The following is a 15593-nucleotide window of genomic DNA, read 5'->3' on the forward strand; positions in this document are numbered from 1 at the left end:
TGTTGCGTTCTCAAAAAACCGTTTGATATACCCTGTCTGTGTAGGGACTCAGCAACATGCCTGTATGCACCTATTTTGAGTTTCAGTTATTTTTATTGTCGTAGAATGCAAAGAATGACCAGAAACAGCAATGCATATTCAACATACAATTATTCAGTACTTGTCGGTTGCTAAATGATTGCTTCTGCATGGATACCCATGCATTTTACTCATCGGTTGCTTCCACTGTGAAGCAAAAATTAATGGCTGTGACTCATCTGGTGTTGGTTCATTTATTTCAGTGGTGTGTCTCTTTATCAAACCTCCCATTGTTCTGCATTACAAATAGCGCAAAAATATACATAATGTGGTGTTATTTCTTTGATCAATATCTGTTTTTGATGAATTTCTGGATGCAGCTGGATATCTGGGCATTGGGTTCAGCCACGATCGCTTGTAAATTAGGTCCGAACATCCAGGGCCGGCTCTGAGGTAGATTGAATTGAGCGATCGATCGAGACTCCATGTCCTATATTGATGTTTCAATAGAATGCAAGGATGATTTTCTATAATATTATAATAAAAAAATAATTAAATAGATTAATGATGAATTTTACATGCTACTTAACGAATATATCTATAAGAAATTATGGCACGTAGATTAATTTTTTAATGATAATTAATATTTAAAGTATGTTAATTTTTAATAAAAAAAATTATTTTTTTATTTGATCTCAGGTCTAAAAAATATCAGGACCAGCCCTCCGAGCATCCTATCTTGTTTACCACAAGTAATGGCTTATCAGAGCAAGCAAAGAAGCTGTTTTTAAGTGTCTTGCCTTGAGCCTTTACATAAGGTGGCCATCTTAAAAAGCTCGCACAGTTACACAAGGTCTACTAGCTATTTGGCCTTGATGATGTGAACTCCTCGTAGAGAAGCTGAACAAATTCAGCCGAGATTGCTAAAGTGATAGATGTAACAATATTATGGATTAAGCTCAATTTTTCATATTCTTGAACTTGTTTAACTGCGTTGCGTGGAAATTTTTGCTAACATATTCCTTATAGCCTGCTAATCCTTGTCAGGTAGAGGATTAACCCAAACTGCTTATGGATTTGTCTGCTCTGGTCTACTTCTTGGAAGTTATAATGTGATGAAGACCATGAATCTGCAAAGCAACCTACGACTGCTGGGTTGGAAAGATAAGGTGCCATAGAAGAGATACCGCCAGTCAGATAGTTCATAGAAATAGTTGTCATAGAAAAGCCGACTAACCTATTACTGCCAGTTAATATATCATGACTAAATAATGATGATGCTTGTGCGGAAGTTGTAGGACATGGTGACTTTAATAAAATATGTTTCGTAGCGTGAAGAAAAGCATAATTATATGAATGCTTCGTGTAGTTATATATGTTGGATAAACTTGAGATTTGCGCCGCTGTCCTGCAGGAAATCTTAGCCGGAAAGCAATATCGGTGTATGCAAGCGTGCCTTCCCAGATGATTGAACATATAGCCTGTCACTCCATCCCATAATTATCCGATCCCAATCCTCAAGGGAGCAATGCCTAACACAAGACTTAATTTCTAGTAAGAGAAATCTCACAAAGCCTAGCTCCACAATCTATTATTTTGATGTTAGATGTAGGCATAGCATAGGCTTGTTGGAGAGAGATAGATTCCAAAATCTTCCTCAACAAGTCATCTTCCATTGCTTACGGTACTGTTTCAGACGATGTTCGCTTGCTTAATGGATGATCAACTCTTTGCAATCATAAGCTTCCCTTTCAACTTGGAGATATCTAGCCTCAAGTCAAAAGTATATTAGGACAGCTTGCAAGAGATTGAATGATAAACTCCTCCGATCCTTTGTATTTCTAATGAAAAGAGCAAGTTCTCCATTCAAAATTTAGATCCACAACTGATGCAATTTTTTTTCTGAAATATAGTAAAGGCCAGGTGACCGTTTATACCTCCCTTTTCACCGCAAAAAGAGAGAGAGAGAGAGAGAGAGAGATTGGAAAAGGCATTAGGACTGACGATTACTCCATGTTTTAATATTGTTTTGTGCGAGCAAGTACTTATCTTTAAGAACGCGTGCATGGACTAAGGCGACATCATTGAAGCTTCCCTCGCAATCTTTTCGTAGCGGCAGATCTTAGTAATGGACACGAGATGTGTGACTCGGAAGTCTGGGACCCACGGAGTTAAAGGTGGGCAGGCTACGAGCTACGTGAGCTGTTGAAAGCTGGGTGAATTATGCCTCGTGTGACATGATGAACAACTGGGGCTCGACTTCGATATCATGGTGGGCAACTGGGCATGAAGAAGAAAGCCTTGGACTCTTAAGAACGCGTGCTCGCTCGCAGCACACCTCGGATGTGCACTACGCCGTCAGAGATTCACCACATCTCATGCTTGCCCTCTTTCAGATCTGCTTCTCTGAAAGCTGGGCAACCTTGTCACCAAAATAATAATAATAATAAAAAACAACCCAAAAGCCCAGTGGATGATAAATAATTCCACTCAAGAGAGAAAGTGAAGTAGGGCTCCGCAGCCCTAATGGTATAGTTTTTAGTCATATCAGATCTACTCCTGTGTTGGTGGAATATTAGTCCAATCAAAAAGCAACAAATACGGAAACACGCATATGGTGTTTTTTTTTTTTTTTTCTCTCCTAATTTAGCCACCCTGATGCATCTTGCTTTGCGGTTGGATCAACCTATTGGCTAAGCTATGGACATAATGCAGCTAACGATCGCTTGCACTAATGTGGACCTTCATTTTCAAATGGAAGATTTTTTGTATGATTAATAAAATTTAATGACAATCATTTATTTTCATGACTATGCTGTAGAACTAATAAAATGCACCGGCTTACTAACACATTTGCCTATGCTTGATTTTCTTTCTACCCGCTAATATATATATATATATATATATATATATATATATATATATATATATATATATAGACATACATACATATGTATGTATGTATATAATTTATCCTTCTAAAATGATGGGAGAGTATGTAGTAACTTGGGGCACGGGACAAGATTCACTTGATTATCAAACCTTTGGCTGTGCGTCTTGTATAAATAACACATGCATGGTATATGATAGACCAGAGCTATCTATCGAATCATATGCTTTCTAATTCACATACTTAAAACAGAAAAATAGAAAAATGATAACTAGCTATATAATTATACCTATCCATCAAATATGTTTTGCAATTAGTGACAGCACATTTGTTGGAAATATAGCTGTCTATATTGTTGCAAGCATCACATATGTCAAACCTTAGTTTGTGATGAAAGCTACAAATTGGATGATGAGACTTAAACTTTCAAGTTATGCATAGAATTTGCATAGTTATGCATGCACTTAGATCATCAACCAATTGTATTGAATGGACATGGAGAAAGATAGCAAGATTTGATTTTGTTAATGATAAGTACTATTTTGCACGTACTGGAGCAAGAAGAGAGAAATAGCTTTCTATAAAATGTTTATGCTTTAATTTCTCCATTAAAAATTTAAGGTCCAAGTTCATTTGACTTATATTCTATTTAGGATGGAAAATTTCCATGCATTGCTTCTCAAGTGTATTTAATTTTCTTTTTTATTGATAGCGTGACGTCTTCAGCAACTTGGAAAGTTCCATAGATCCATAATGAAATTTGGACTTACAGAGTTGAGATCTCATTCAATCAAGGAAGGTTCTTAAAAACCAAAATTCATATTGGATCTTTCGCATGAAAGGATGTTTGATCTTCTTCCATAACATAGATCACATCCTACACATATTTCAAGACACTCCAAATTCCATAATTCATCCATCTGCATGGATCTCAAGGCGGCTATTATGTGCTCCTATGGTGGATACATGCATGCAAGGAAGTAAATAGAGATGCAACCTGTCCTAAAATAAACATCTCGCCAACTCCACACGGGCTCGCTAGAACAAGCAGTACGTGAAAGTGCACCTCCATCAGCTGTAACGCATCCTCTCCCTAGGATGACGTACCCCTAACCTCCCACGCTGGGCTTTTTCATTTCTCTTCCTTTTCTTTTGGGGCTAGCTTTGGGTTCGCCGTTAAATATTGCAGCTGGTCTCGGTTGCCTTTACCTGCACCTTCCATTGTCGTCATCACCAACTTGGGGTGCCATCTTTATACTCTGTAGTATCCGCAGTTGTTTTACGGACCTCCACAAGCCGAGAACCTACTTGCCATTTACGACGTTACGTTTACGGCACGGTAGCTGTTATTGTTTAGTAAAATTTACTGCTGTACACATCGATAGCAAATTATGTAAACCCATTTAATCATATCCATCGTGCCGTACACGGACGGCTGTGGTTGGCATACTGAACTGGAGATTTGATCCAAAATTCACTTCTTTTTTTTTTGGTAAACTTCCAAATTCACTTCGTTGCATACTCTTTTCTATCTGATAGAGCAATATCCACGTTTAACACCTTTCAGTGTATATGAAAAGTTACAGTGGAGTACTGTTAATGCAACAAACTTGGAGTAATCTTATTAATTTGATTAAAATTTTATCAACCATAAGCCAATATTAGCTGTTAAATTTCATATAAATTTGTTTATTTATTTTCTGTGGCATTGGGGTGCATTAATATATTGGTATTATATATTATTTATACCTATATATCTATTTATACATCTATTTATACAATGTGTGCAGTCTATAGAATTAGCAAGTATGCCTGGTTCATGTCATCATGGTCATACCACTGCTAATGCTATACAGGCTTGTGTATAATTTCATTACATTTGCAAAATACAAATATCAAAATTTAATACAACAATATTCTACAAGAAATCAATGATGTTAGTGGAAATATTAATCTGGATTTCAAGTTTTCAGACCATGTTAGAAGGGCAATTATCCATGATCATGCTGCCTAATTAATGATGGGACTGCTATCAATTTCCTCTATAATTTATATATAGCCGCACATTCAAACTTGATGCCCACATCTACATATGTCCTCGAACTGCAATCCAAATTGGACTTGAGCGAAAAGTGCCCCCCAACTATGTCACTTAGTTGATCCAAGATTTTTTATGGTGTACGGTTTTTATTATATAGTATTATGCAGCATCCAATAATCATCACTAGAAGATGGATAGACAGCTATTAATAGTATTGCACCGTGTATAACACGTAAGATTACCTTGTTTGCTACAGGACAGCCGTCCTATCTTCCAACGACGGCTATCAAGCACTGTACAATATTCTATAGTGCAAACGGTGTACCGCAAAGAATCCGTGCTCCACTAAAGCCATCCACTTGGTTGACGGTGCGGTGTGGGGACACTTTTTCCACTAACTTTAACGTGTTATAAAAGAACCCCGGCTTTGAGCTCTGGATCACGGATACCTTCTCGTCCTCTTTCCTCCATCCCTTTCCCTCCTCCCCTCCTGGCTCCCTCTTTAACGTTCTCCTCCCATCCTTCTCCTCTCAGCCTCCTCTCCCTCCGTGAATGGCACGTCCATATCATGATGACAGATAGAGAGCTATCTCATTTGTGGAAACTGCTCCCATCATCAAGTCCTCTTGGATAGGTTCTCTCTTCTTCCGAAACTGAATTATATTACTGCCTGGATCCTGTCGCCTTCTATGGCCTTAATTATCCGGTGAGTACCATCTGTGTCTCAGCTGGAAGTGAAAGCCGTAGCTTGCGCGTTTTGCCTGTGTTTATATTTTCAAAGCCTTACTGGGTTTGAACATTGGAGCGAGCTCTCGCTTTCACAATCCGGTCTTGGTGGTTGGGTGGAAGACTGCTCTGTGATACGTAAAACCGGCCAGCTCGGCTGCAAAACAGCCGAAGGTCAGACGGTACGTGAACCAAGCATATAGCTTCAGTCCTTTCTTTTTTTTTTTGGGGGGGTAAAAATATAGCTTCAGTCCTTTTCTTGACATTATTTATTGAGATTATTGTTAACGTTGCTGAAGTTGTTGAACTCTCTCCTCATGACTTGATGTGTTTTAGATTATTTCATTAAGCTTTGTTGACATTGTTCTGTCTCTCTGTCATGTGTCAGTAGCGGCGCATGGACGAGTTTGTCTGCGTCCAGAGAAGTACTAATGTTAATATATCAGACATTATTATTTTAGAGGTGGCCCGGATGCCTCCATGGTATCCAAGGGAAAGAGTGGATAGTTTTGTAGGCAAGTAATTGCCATTTACCATTGGATATGATTAGGGTGAACATATATACTTGTGGCTCGCATTTGTAATCGATTACTGCATCGATCCTTTTATATACTTGCACGTACGTATCATTTGTAGATTGGAGGGTGGGATATTATTTTAGCTAGCTCACAGGGAAAAAAAAAGAAAAAAGAAAAAGCTGGGCCACATATGTCAAAGTAATTTGAGAGTAGCTAGGCGCAGAGTGAAACCGACTTTTTTACCAAAAAAAAAAAAAAAAACGACTTTTAATGTAACAAACAAGCATCGTTGGAAAGCACATAAAAAATATGCTTATTATATACCCGCCAGTACTGTTTTTAAACTTGGGAAGAACTCTAGTACGTGAGCCAAACCTAACCACTGATGGAGACCTTCTAAGAGATCACATTAGCAAATTCACATCCTTTGAGACGTTAGGTTTCTTTCAGTATAATTTACTTCTGCCATTCCGAGATGGCCGCGATTAGTGGGTGTGTGGCTCGTATGTACTCCACTTTATCTTTTATCTCTCTCTTTTTTTATTTTTTTGGTAAAACTTTATCTTTTCTTCAAGAGGATATAGTTTTCTTATTCATAGCAATCACTTATAATCATGGAGGTCAGTCAAATAACCAATTGGCTTCCACCATTAAGACTTCGGAGCCTCTAGAAAGATCTCGTTGGATCGTTCCTAAAAGTGCTAGACACAGCCATCATCACTACAATATACTAGCTAGGCCTAGGCTTTTGAATCCTGGTGGAGGCCAGCTTAGTTACCTGAACTTATATTCTATCACAACCTCTGCACCATATTCTCCATGTTCATATTTACAAAGCTACAGCAGCCAAAATGAGGTTGATGGTGTTGGTATGATGTTTAAGTTTTAGAAACTAGTGCATCCGGGTATTTATGGACAAAAAAGAGGGGAGGTAGTTCCGTAACTTCCGTTTGTTCTTTATTTCAAACATACCTTCCATTGTTAGTGTAGCAGTTTCTATCTTTTCTCCTTTCTTTTGAGCGGATATGGGGACATGGGCACTGTTTAACGGTCATGACTCCTCCACGCAAGTTAGTTTGCACCGATTGATGAGATACGTGTCGGATTGAAAAGAGTCATAAAAAAAAAAAAAAAAAAAAAAAAAATCACAAAAGTATTGCGTGCCATTGGAGAGGACAGAATATGGCAGGAGGATGTTTAATTTCTTTTTTAAAAAATGGGTAATACCATTACCAGTCAGCAGCCAATATCATGCATGACCAAACTTCTCCACTTGTTCCCATTTGGGGTTGAGGCTTGTCACACATACCCAACATGCATGCGTCATTAATTAGGATAAGTACTTCTGAGCTCTGTCCAAATTCTGTTCTAGCTCGAGCCGCTCTTAGCTCATGGGGTCCAACCTAGTGTCCTGCAAATTAAGCGAGCCAAACACTAGCTTGACCCGAACCCGACCCATCGCATGCCCATTAGATTTAGCAATTTTGGACCGTGGTCATGATTTAACCTAACTTGCTTTCAGCCTGCCCGACTCCAAGCATCAGAAATGGGTACCGAACAAAATACATCATCCTATATGTTTCTACTGAAAAGTTCATCCTACCATCAATTCATTTCTACTAGAAGGACAAGGAAGGCCAACAGATACAATTTTTTTTGAGTGGTCACACAACTTTCCCTGCTAGTATTGCGCCCAGCACCATCTTCTGCCGCATTACAAAATTGAGATCGATCCAACTTGGGTCGCACCCATTGCCCACTATGGGTGGCAATTTTAGACCTAACTCATCAACTTATCCAATCCAATCCGACTAGCTTTCCATCCACCAACTTTTTGTTTGTACCGATCAGGTACGGAATCATTCACGCCCCTTGTCGAATGGTGTCGAGAACCCAATTCTTTGCAGCCAAACCTCTCTCATGGGATAGAGCAAAATAAATTAGTGGTGATGCGTTTGTTTGCGCTGTCGTGCCATGGTTCCAGTTAGCCATGGTCCCACCGCCACTTGCCTGGAAGAAGCGTTACGGGTTCTGCCCTTCCTCTTCCTCTATAAATGAGGGGAAGGCACGCGGACTGGGAAACAAAGCTCTCAGGGCTTAGTTGGGTCCATGTGGGCTTGGGTTTTTTCACTGGTTTTGAGTGGTTCCAGAACGAAAACCTAGGAGCGGATACTTTTCGCTTCATTTTAGCAAGGGGTGTGCCGCTAATCGGAGAAGGAAACTGGTGAGTTTGAATCGCATGATGTTGCTGATTATTTTATGATAAGGTGGCATTTCTGATCTTGATCTGTATCTGTTTTGACCTGTTGTCTTCCTCCTGTTGTGTAATTAAATTTAGTATTCTCCTCCCCCATGTCCCGCATAGCCCATAGTTTCTGAATACATGATGTCATGTTTTCCCCATCATACAAACAATGTGATGCTTTAGTGGTGCAGATTTGCTGCGTAAATATTCCAGACATGGTGGTCTGTTAACCTTTTCCTCCCTCAAAAGAGAGAAAAAAGGAACTTTCTTTCGATCACTTTGTTTTCAGATAAATTGACTGATACAGTGGGAGGAACAACAGAGATAGCTGTGGAATAAGAAGATGCGAGCTCTGTCTAGACTCTAGATGTGGAGAGATCTCGAGGAAAGTTACATTCAAAGAAAGAAAAGCTCCGATCTAGGTGAGAGAGATTGTGGGGCCGAGTAGCAGTGTAGCAGCCTTCCATGCGCGGTTGCTTCCAACCAAAAGAACAAAACACAGTCAGCTTTCGATGGCGTTCGAAGTACTCTGAAACTATTCTTCAAAATAAATAAATAAATAAATACAGTTCTTGAAAAAAGGTAGTCTGAAACCATACTATCTCTAGAAAATATCAGGACGCTACAAGCAAGGAATTAGAGAGTGACCCAAAAATGAAATGAGTCGGTATTTTACGTTAGAAAATAAAATTAAATTATTAGCAATAACCATCTGAGTCCCGTCACCGTAGAGTAAAGCTGTTGCCCATTATTGCTGCTCACCGGTCACCAATAGCCGGTTATGAATACGGACATGGCCCGGTAAAAAGATCGTCAGTCCGTACACCAAGATCAGACAAATATCAGGCGAGACGGAGAGATGGTCGTCCGTCGATCAGCATCACAAGACGTGCACTAAGTAACACATGAGGAAGATATCATCGTGTCCAACGCGACATGGCGAGATCCAGACGGCACACGAATCTTCCAGCACACGAATCTGCCCCGTGGATTCTGCCACAATCGCGGAAGACGCGTCCCCGGACCACGTGGTCCGCAAGATGATATGGATACCTAAATGGCTGACACGTGTCCAATGTCCCGCCCCGGAGGGAGCTCCTGATCTCTTCATGGACTCGACCTTCTATGGTCGCAAAATTAGGTGTTCATCGAAGTGGAGTTCCGGGACCCGGCCGGGAACAGGAAACCGGCGCGAAATCCGCCGGATTTGGAAAACGACGAATAAAGCAAGCATCGACGATGGAAAGAAAATAGAGTCCGCGTGGTGGCGGTGCGAAAGCCGAGAGGTCTGGGATTTGTGGGTTTGCCTCAAAGGAGAAAAGCCCAGTGGCTATGGCAATGGCTTCGGACCTCGGCGAAGAAGCTTCTCGAAAAGCTAGGGCCTTTCCCGAGGCCCCCGCTCGTCTTAATGGAGCCGAGGCCGTGAGGATCTTGTGCCCCTTGCGGTCCGTCGCTCAACGTAGGGAAGAGGTTGAATCCTCGGATGTGTTTGGGAGACGGAGGATTCCCACCATTTCAGGTGTTTTGGGTTCTTTTGCTCCGTTTTGATTTTTTTGTTCTTATTTGGCTTGCAAGTTTAGATCTCGATTTAATCGCATACAATCTTATGGGCAATGGTTGGTCTTTTATAAGGTAAGCTGAATGCAAGTTTTTTTGGTTTTCTTTTCTTTAAAGGAATGATTTTTTTTTCCTTTTCTTTTCTTTTGGCCTTACCCATGGTAACGAATGAACCATACTAGGGTCATCTTTGGCAACAAAGTGATATTTTAGGTGTTATTTCACTATAAAGATTGGATTTTGTGGGTTAGAATGACTGTAATTGAATCTACTCGGAATCACATTGGTTTTCTTGGTGTTTGCCTGAGAATAAGGTAATATGTGAGATAATGGGGATGGTTTATTTATGAGAAAAAAAGAATTAGAGATGGTTTGCTTGGATCATAGTCTTGAGAAATGATTTATACAAGGTAGAATCGAATAACTGGGGCAGTGTAATTTATTATAAATGCATGTGAAAAAGCTTTTAATTACTGATGTTCATTCGCTTCCTATATTGGCAATACCCTGTAGGTGAATTGTAAAAGTCAATTATACTTGTTAACTTTTATAATTCACCTACAGGGTAGTGCCAAAATCGGAAGCAGATGAAATTGGTAATTAAAAGTTCACTTACACGATATTTCCTTATATTTTTTTACATCAAAAAAATAATGATATTTTTAATGAATTTTGATGTTTGTAGATATAAAAATAAGGAAATAATATACTTGTTATTGATGCGTTCATGGTGGTTGAGATTTCTGATCTATTTCTGTATAGTGGTTGAGGTTTGTCCTTAGTGGGAAAGGTTTGATTTGTGTGCTTCTTTGTGTTTCCACCATTCTTTATTAAAATCGATCAAGTATTCTTCTTCAACTCAGGTAGTTGGAAGCACATGCTCTGCTCTTTGGTTTATTCTTCCTATGCCACTAGACTGAAGACGTTTAGCCTTTTGTTTGCAATTTCCATGCCAAGATGGATCAGTGGAGATTGTTGTTTATGAGGTCTGAGAGAGGCTCCTTAAATCAAGGAATCTTCTCCAACCGAAAGCGCATGCTATGTTTTGTTGTTTATAGCCTCCTTGGAGGCATGTGTATCATTGTGTTTGCTACTGCAATTGGTTAAGATGGATCAGTGTAGCTTTTATTTGTGCTGGGTTTCAGAGGGACTCCTTTCAGCTTGAATGCCCCGAGTCACTCTCTGTTTTTTAGGCTGAAGGAGTGCATCATAGTTGGTGTCACTTGTTATCAGGATCTACCTCTGCACATAACAGCCTGAAAATTTCCTCAATTAGGTTTACATTCTTTTTATTGTATGAATGTTTTTTTCCTCCCAATGCTTTTGAGGATACTACTCTACAGTTTCTATGGTCAAGTTGATAGAGGTTTCATGGTAAATAGTTATGCTTATATTTGACTTCCTGAATTCTTGTAGATTTGTTGTGCCATAATGGACAACAAGGACAGCATTGGCTCAGCAATTCAAGATGCCCCTGAAGAACTTCCATCTATTTTCAGAGACATCCAATCCAACGGAGTTGCTGGATTTGATACCACTTGCAGCCCTCGTGGATATCCTGCAGCTTCTGAAGTAAGCTTTATCTTTCATAGCATTTCCATGATCGGTTTTTAGTTTTACAAATGGCAAGTTGGGGATCATTAGCAGTGCATTTGTATTCAGCACCTTATCTAAATTTCATGGAATTTGGCCCACTTCCATGTGTATGTTTTTTCCTGTAGCATTAACTTAATTCTACACACACACACACACACATACACATACATACACACACACACACACACACCCATATACATACATACATACATATATACACACACACACACACACATTTACATATACATACATACAGACACACACACACACACACACACACACACACACATACATACATATATATATACATATACATACATACATATCTATATACATACATACATATATATATACATACATACATATATATGTTGTTATATTTTATTTCTGGAAGGAAATAACAAACTATTTTCTTATGTTTCATTTCAGGGAGCAGAATCTCCAAATTGTCTTACTGCTAGTGCTAATGTATACAACACACCTTCACCAAATTTGCCCGTTCACATGATCCGACCACCCCATCATTCACCTTCTGTGTCCATCAGCATGCCAACATCACCTACTGGAGTTGATCAACCTGGAAGCAGTGCTGCTAATCTGAAGCCAAATTTAGCTATTAACTGTCCCGTTGTCAACTTGCAAGCAGCAAACCAGGCAAAGTTTCACTCTCAACCCATGGCTGCAGGAACATTTCAAGCCAAGGGAACTCCAGAAAGAAAGGGTCTTGATCTTTCAGGGAATCAGCAGAGGATACCAAGGAATAGTAGGCTCAAGGACCACAGTTATAATTCTTTCAAGACATGGTCTGGTGCCCTTGAAAGGCAGATATCAACCCTTCGTGGAAAGCCACCGGAACCGCAGGAGGTTAATGGTTCAAAAAGTCAACCAGAGCCAGTACCTGCCCCGGACCGTTACTTCGATGCCTTAGAAGGGCCTGAACTAGAAACTCTCAGAGTATGCATTCTCTTCATCATTCAGTAACGTCATTCTTACTATGTATTCATTATTATTTGTTATTTATTCCACCAGTAGGTTCTCCATCTTTCCAACGTTGATAAGACATCTGCTGATGTATGGTTTCTGTGTCTAAATAACATCAAGATAAATGGATATTTATTATCATAGTATCAGAGGTTCAGGGTGTTATATTAGATTTGGGCATAATGCTGTTGATTACAAAAGTGCATGCATCCTAATATCAAATCTGGACAATGTTATAGATCTATTTTTTTTGTGGTTTCATGAGGTAAATTGTCTGGCCATTAATCTTTCCTTAGATCTCATTCAACACCAATAAGAGAATTCAACTGTTTGCATTAAGTTCTTCCGGAAGGCAATAACAGCTTTCCACTTTTTACAATTATCAACTTCCTATTTCAGCATGTTCATTCTCTCACTAGTTACATTTCTTCAGGCGTCTGAGGTGTTGGTCCTTCCTGAAGACAAGTTGTGGCCTTTCCTTCTTCGCTTCCCCATATCATCTTTTGGTATGTGCCTTGGCGTGAGCAGCCAAGCCATCTTGTGGAAAACATTAGCCACATCTTCATCTACGGTATTTCTGCATGTAAGCCCAATTATCAACCTTGTGCTCTGGTGCATATCACTTGCATTGATGGGCACGGTGGCCTTCATCTACTCTCTAAAGATCATATTTTACTTTGAAGCTGTCCGCCGAGAGTACTATCATCCCATCCGTGTCAACTTTTTCTTTGCCCCATGGATAACTTGCCTCTTCTTGACACTCGGGCTGCCACCAATAGTTGCTGTAAACCTGCATGCTGCTGTATGGTATGTGCTTATGGCTCCAATCTTGTGCCTCGAACTCAAGCTCTATGGCCAATGGATGTCTGGTGGCAAACGCAGGCTTTCAAAAGTAGCCAATCCCTCAAATCATTTAGCAATTGTAGGCAACTTCGTGGGTGCATTGCTGGGCGCATCGATGGGGCTTAAAGAAGGGCCCATATTCTTCTTTGCAGTCGGGTTAGCTCATTACTCTGTGCTGTTTGTAACTTTGTACCAGAGGCTTCCAACAAATGAGACGCTCCCCAAGGAGCTTCATCCAGTCTTCTTTTTATTTGTAGCTGCACCCAGTGTTGCTAGCATGGCATGGGCAACGATTGCTGGGGAATTTGACTACAGCTCACGGATTGCATACTTCATTGCTCTCTTCCTTTATGTTTCTCTGGTAAGTTTAATTTGTCACACTTTACTTTTCAATTGTTTATGTTGTGGCTTCTAAAGAAGATATAAGTTCAAATTAAGATTTATATGACTTGCATGCCACATTATCTTTCTACTATTATAAGTCATGTCATAAAACTGAACGAGAAGGAAATATTCGTGATAGCTTGTTTTCAATGAGAATTTAGAAATCAGCACAAATATGGACATGCACGAAATGACAATAAATTAGCTCTGGTTTGTCGAGTAGTAGTCTGTGGTTCCTGGTAAGTTAAATCATGGTCCACTTCGTGATCATTGCCTGTTCAATGGAAGTGTAAGTGGGGAACTGTATAACGTCTGATCTACTGCTGATGGTTTTGCTATCCCTTTTATGTGATGAATCTTGCTTGCATGGAAAACCAACAGACCTGAAGACATTTCCATATTACTTGGTCTTTATCTTTGTTTTTCCTTTAAAAGTCAGTGCCTGATCATTACTTGCATTTTGTTTTTATGTATTTGCAGGCTGTTAGAATCAACTTTTTCCGGGGATTCAGGTACTCGATTCTTTTTAATCATTTCATTTTAATAATCTGGCTTCTTTACGACCCCCTATGATCCTGTTATTATTCGGCACATCTAAAATCTTTTGTTGATCCAATAGGTTCTCTCTAGCATGGTGGGCATATACATTTCCAATGACGGGTGCTTCCATTGCAACCATTAGATATTCTGCTGAAGTGAAGAATGTATTTACTCAGTCACTTTCTGTTGCACTCTCTGGCATCTCTGCATTGACAGTGATAGCTCTGCTTGTGTCCACAATCATTCATGCTTTTGTGCTCAATGACCTCTTTCCGAATGACATCTCCATTGCCATCAGTGATAGGAGACCAAAGGGGAGAAAGAGACGCACTCATACGAAAATTGCATCCTCAGATGTAAAAGATACTACAGCTGCTCATTTAACAAATGCAAGCTCGGATATAAAAGAAATTGGAGCTGCTCATATAGCAAATACAAGTTCGGATATAAAAGAAATTGGAGCTTTTGTGTCAATAGATATTCGAGGCCGCTAGTTATCTCTGAACCTGCTGGACCACTTTGGGATGAATCCATTACCGCACACCTCCAAGCATTGTCCTTGATGTGTTATGATGTGATTTGATCCTCTCCTCTCACGAAGCTTTGGAACTAGGAGGATCAGATATGGTCTGAAGTTTGAGACAATTTGGATGTAAAGATTGCATCATAATGAGAGGCTTTTGTACAAAATAAAATGCAGTGATGATAGTGAATTGTTTTATTGGTTCATGAAACTGGTTGATTTTGTTATCATGATCTGTAAAGAAAAAATTATGTGAGTGATGCTGTTGAGCATGGATGTTGGACTCAGGCAAACTGTTTGGGCCAATTTTGTTGTCAGGTTGGACTTTTTCAGCCCTTAACCAAAGGGAATAATCAAAGTTGCACCAGCACCCCTACAACGTGTTTAGTGGCCTGTGAAATTCTTTGTGCAACGTGGGTAGTGTAGAAATTCTGAGCTAGGATGTACTATTTTATGTGATTGATCTACATAGCTATCATTTTTTAATACGTATTTAAAATTTATAGTTTTATTTTTTTATTTAAAATTTTTGAATGATAAAAATATTTTTATTCTTCAAAAAAAATTATGACATCGCATGGCATATTATGGTTTTGTGCATGCATGATATTATAATATGGTTCAGGATATTTTGATATTCTGTGGCATATTATGATTTTCTGCATGCATGATGTCATAATATAGTTCAGGATGTCTTAATAAGGAAGGGACATTTTTATTTGATCACTTTT

General features: G+C 39.4%; 1 protein-coding gene across 4 annotated transcripts; it reads left to right on the forward strand.

Moving 5' to 3' along the window:
* Positions 1-5403: 5403 nt before the first annotated feature.
* On the forward strand, positions 5404-15234 carry LOC105040771 (S-type anion channel SLAH2). 4 transcript variants are annotated; one of them, XM_073254491.1, is made up of 7 exons: positions 5404-5583; positions 5678-5857; positions 11412-11567; positions 12021-12545; positions 13006-13776; positions 14280-14311; positions 14419-15234. In XM_073254491.1, exons 3-7 carry the CDS (start codon positions 11427-11429, stop codon positions 14831-14833), a joined length of 1884 nt encoding a protein of 627 aa, XP_073110592.1. In that variant the 5' UTR covers positions 5404-5583; positions 5678-5857; positions 11412-11426; the 3' UTR covers positions 14834-15234. The 4 variants fall into 4 exon arrangements, with proteins under 4 accessions (XP_073110592.1, XP_010915757.1, XP_010915758.1 ...); XM_010917455.4 differs by having other exon boundaries at positions 5404-5857; XM_010917456.4 differs by lacking the exons at positions 5404-5583; positions 5678-5857 and adding an exon at positions 8270-8417.
* The last annotated feature ends 359 nt before the right edge of the window (positions 15235-15593 follow it).

This window comes from Elaeis guineensis, chromosome 3, assembly GCF_000442705.2.
Source record: "Elaeis guineensis isolate ETL-2024a chromosome 3, EG11, whole genome shotgun sequence".
Lineage (NCBI taxonomy): Eukaryota > Viridiplantae > Streptophyta > Magnoliopsida > Arecales > Arecaceae > Elaeis > Elaeis guineensis.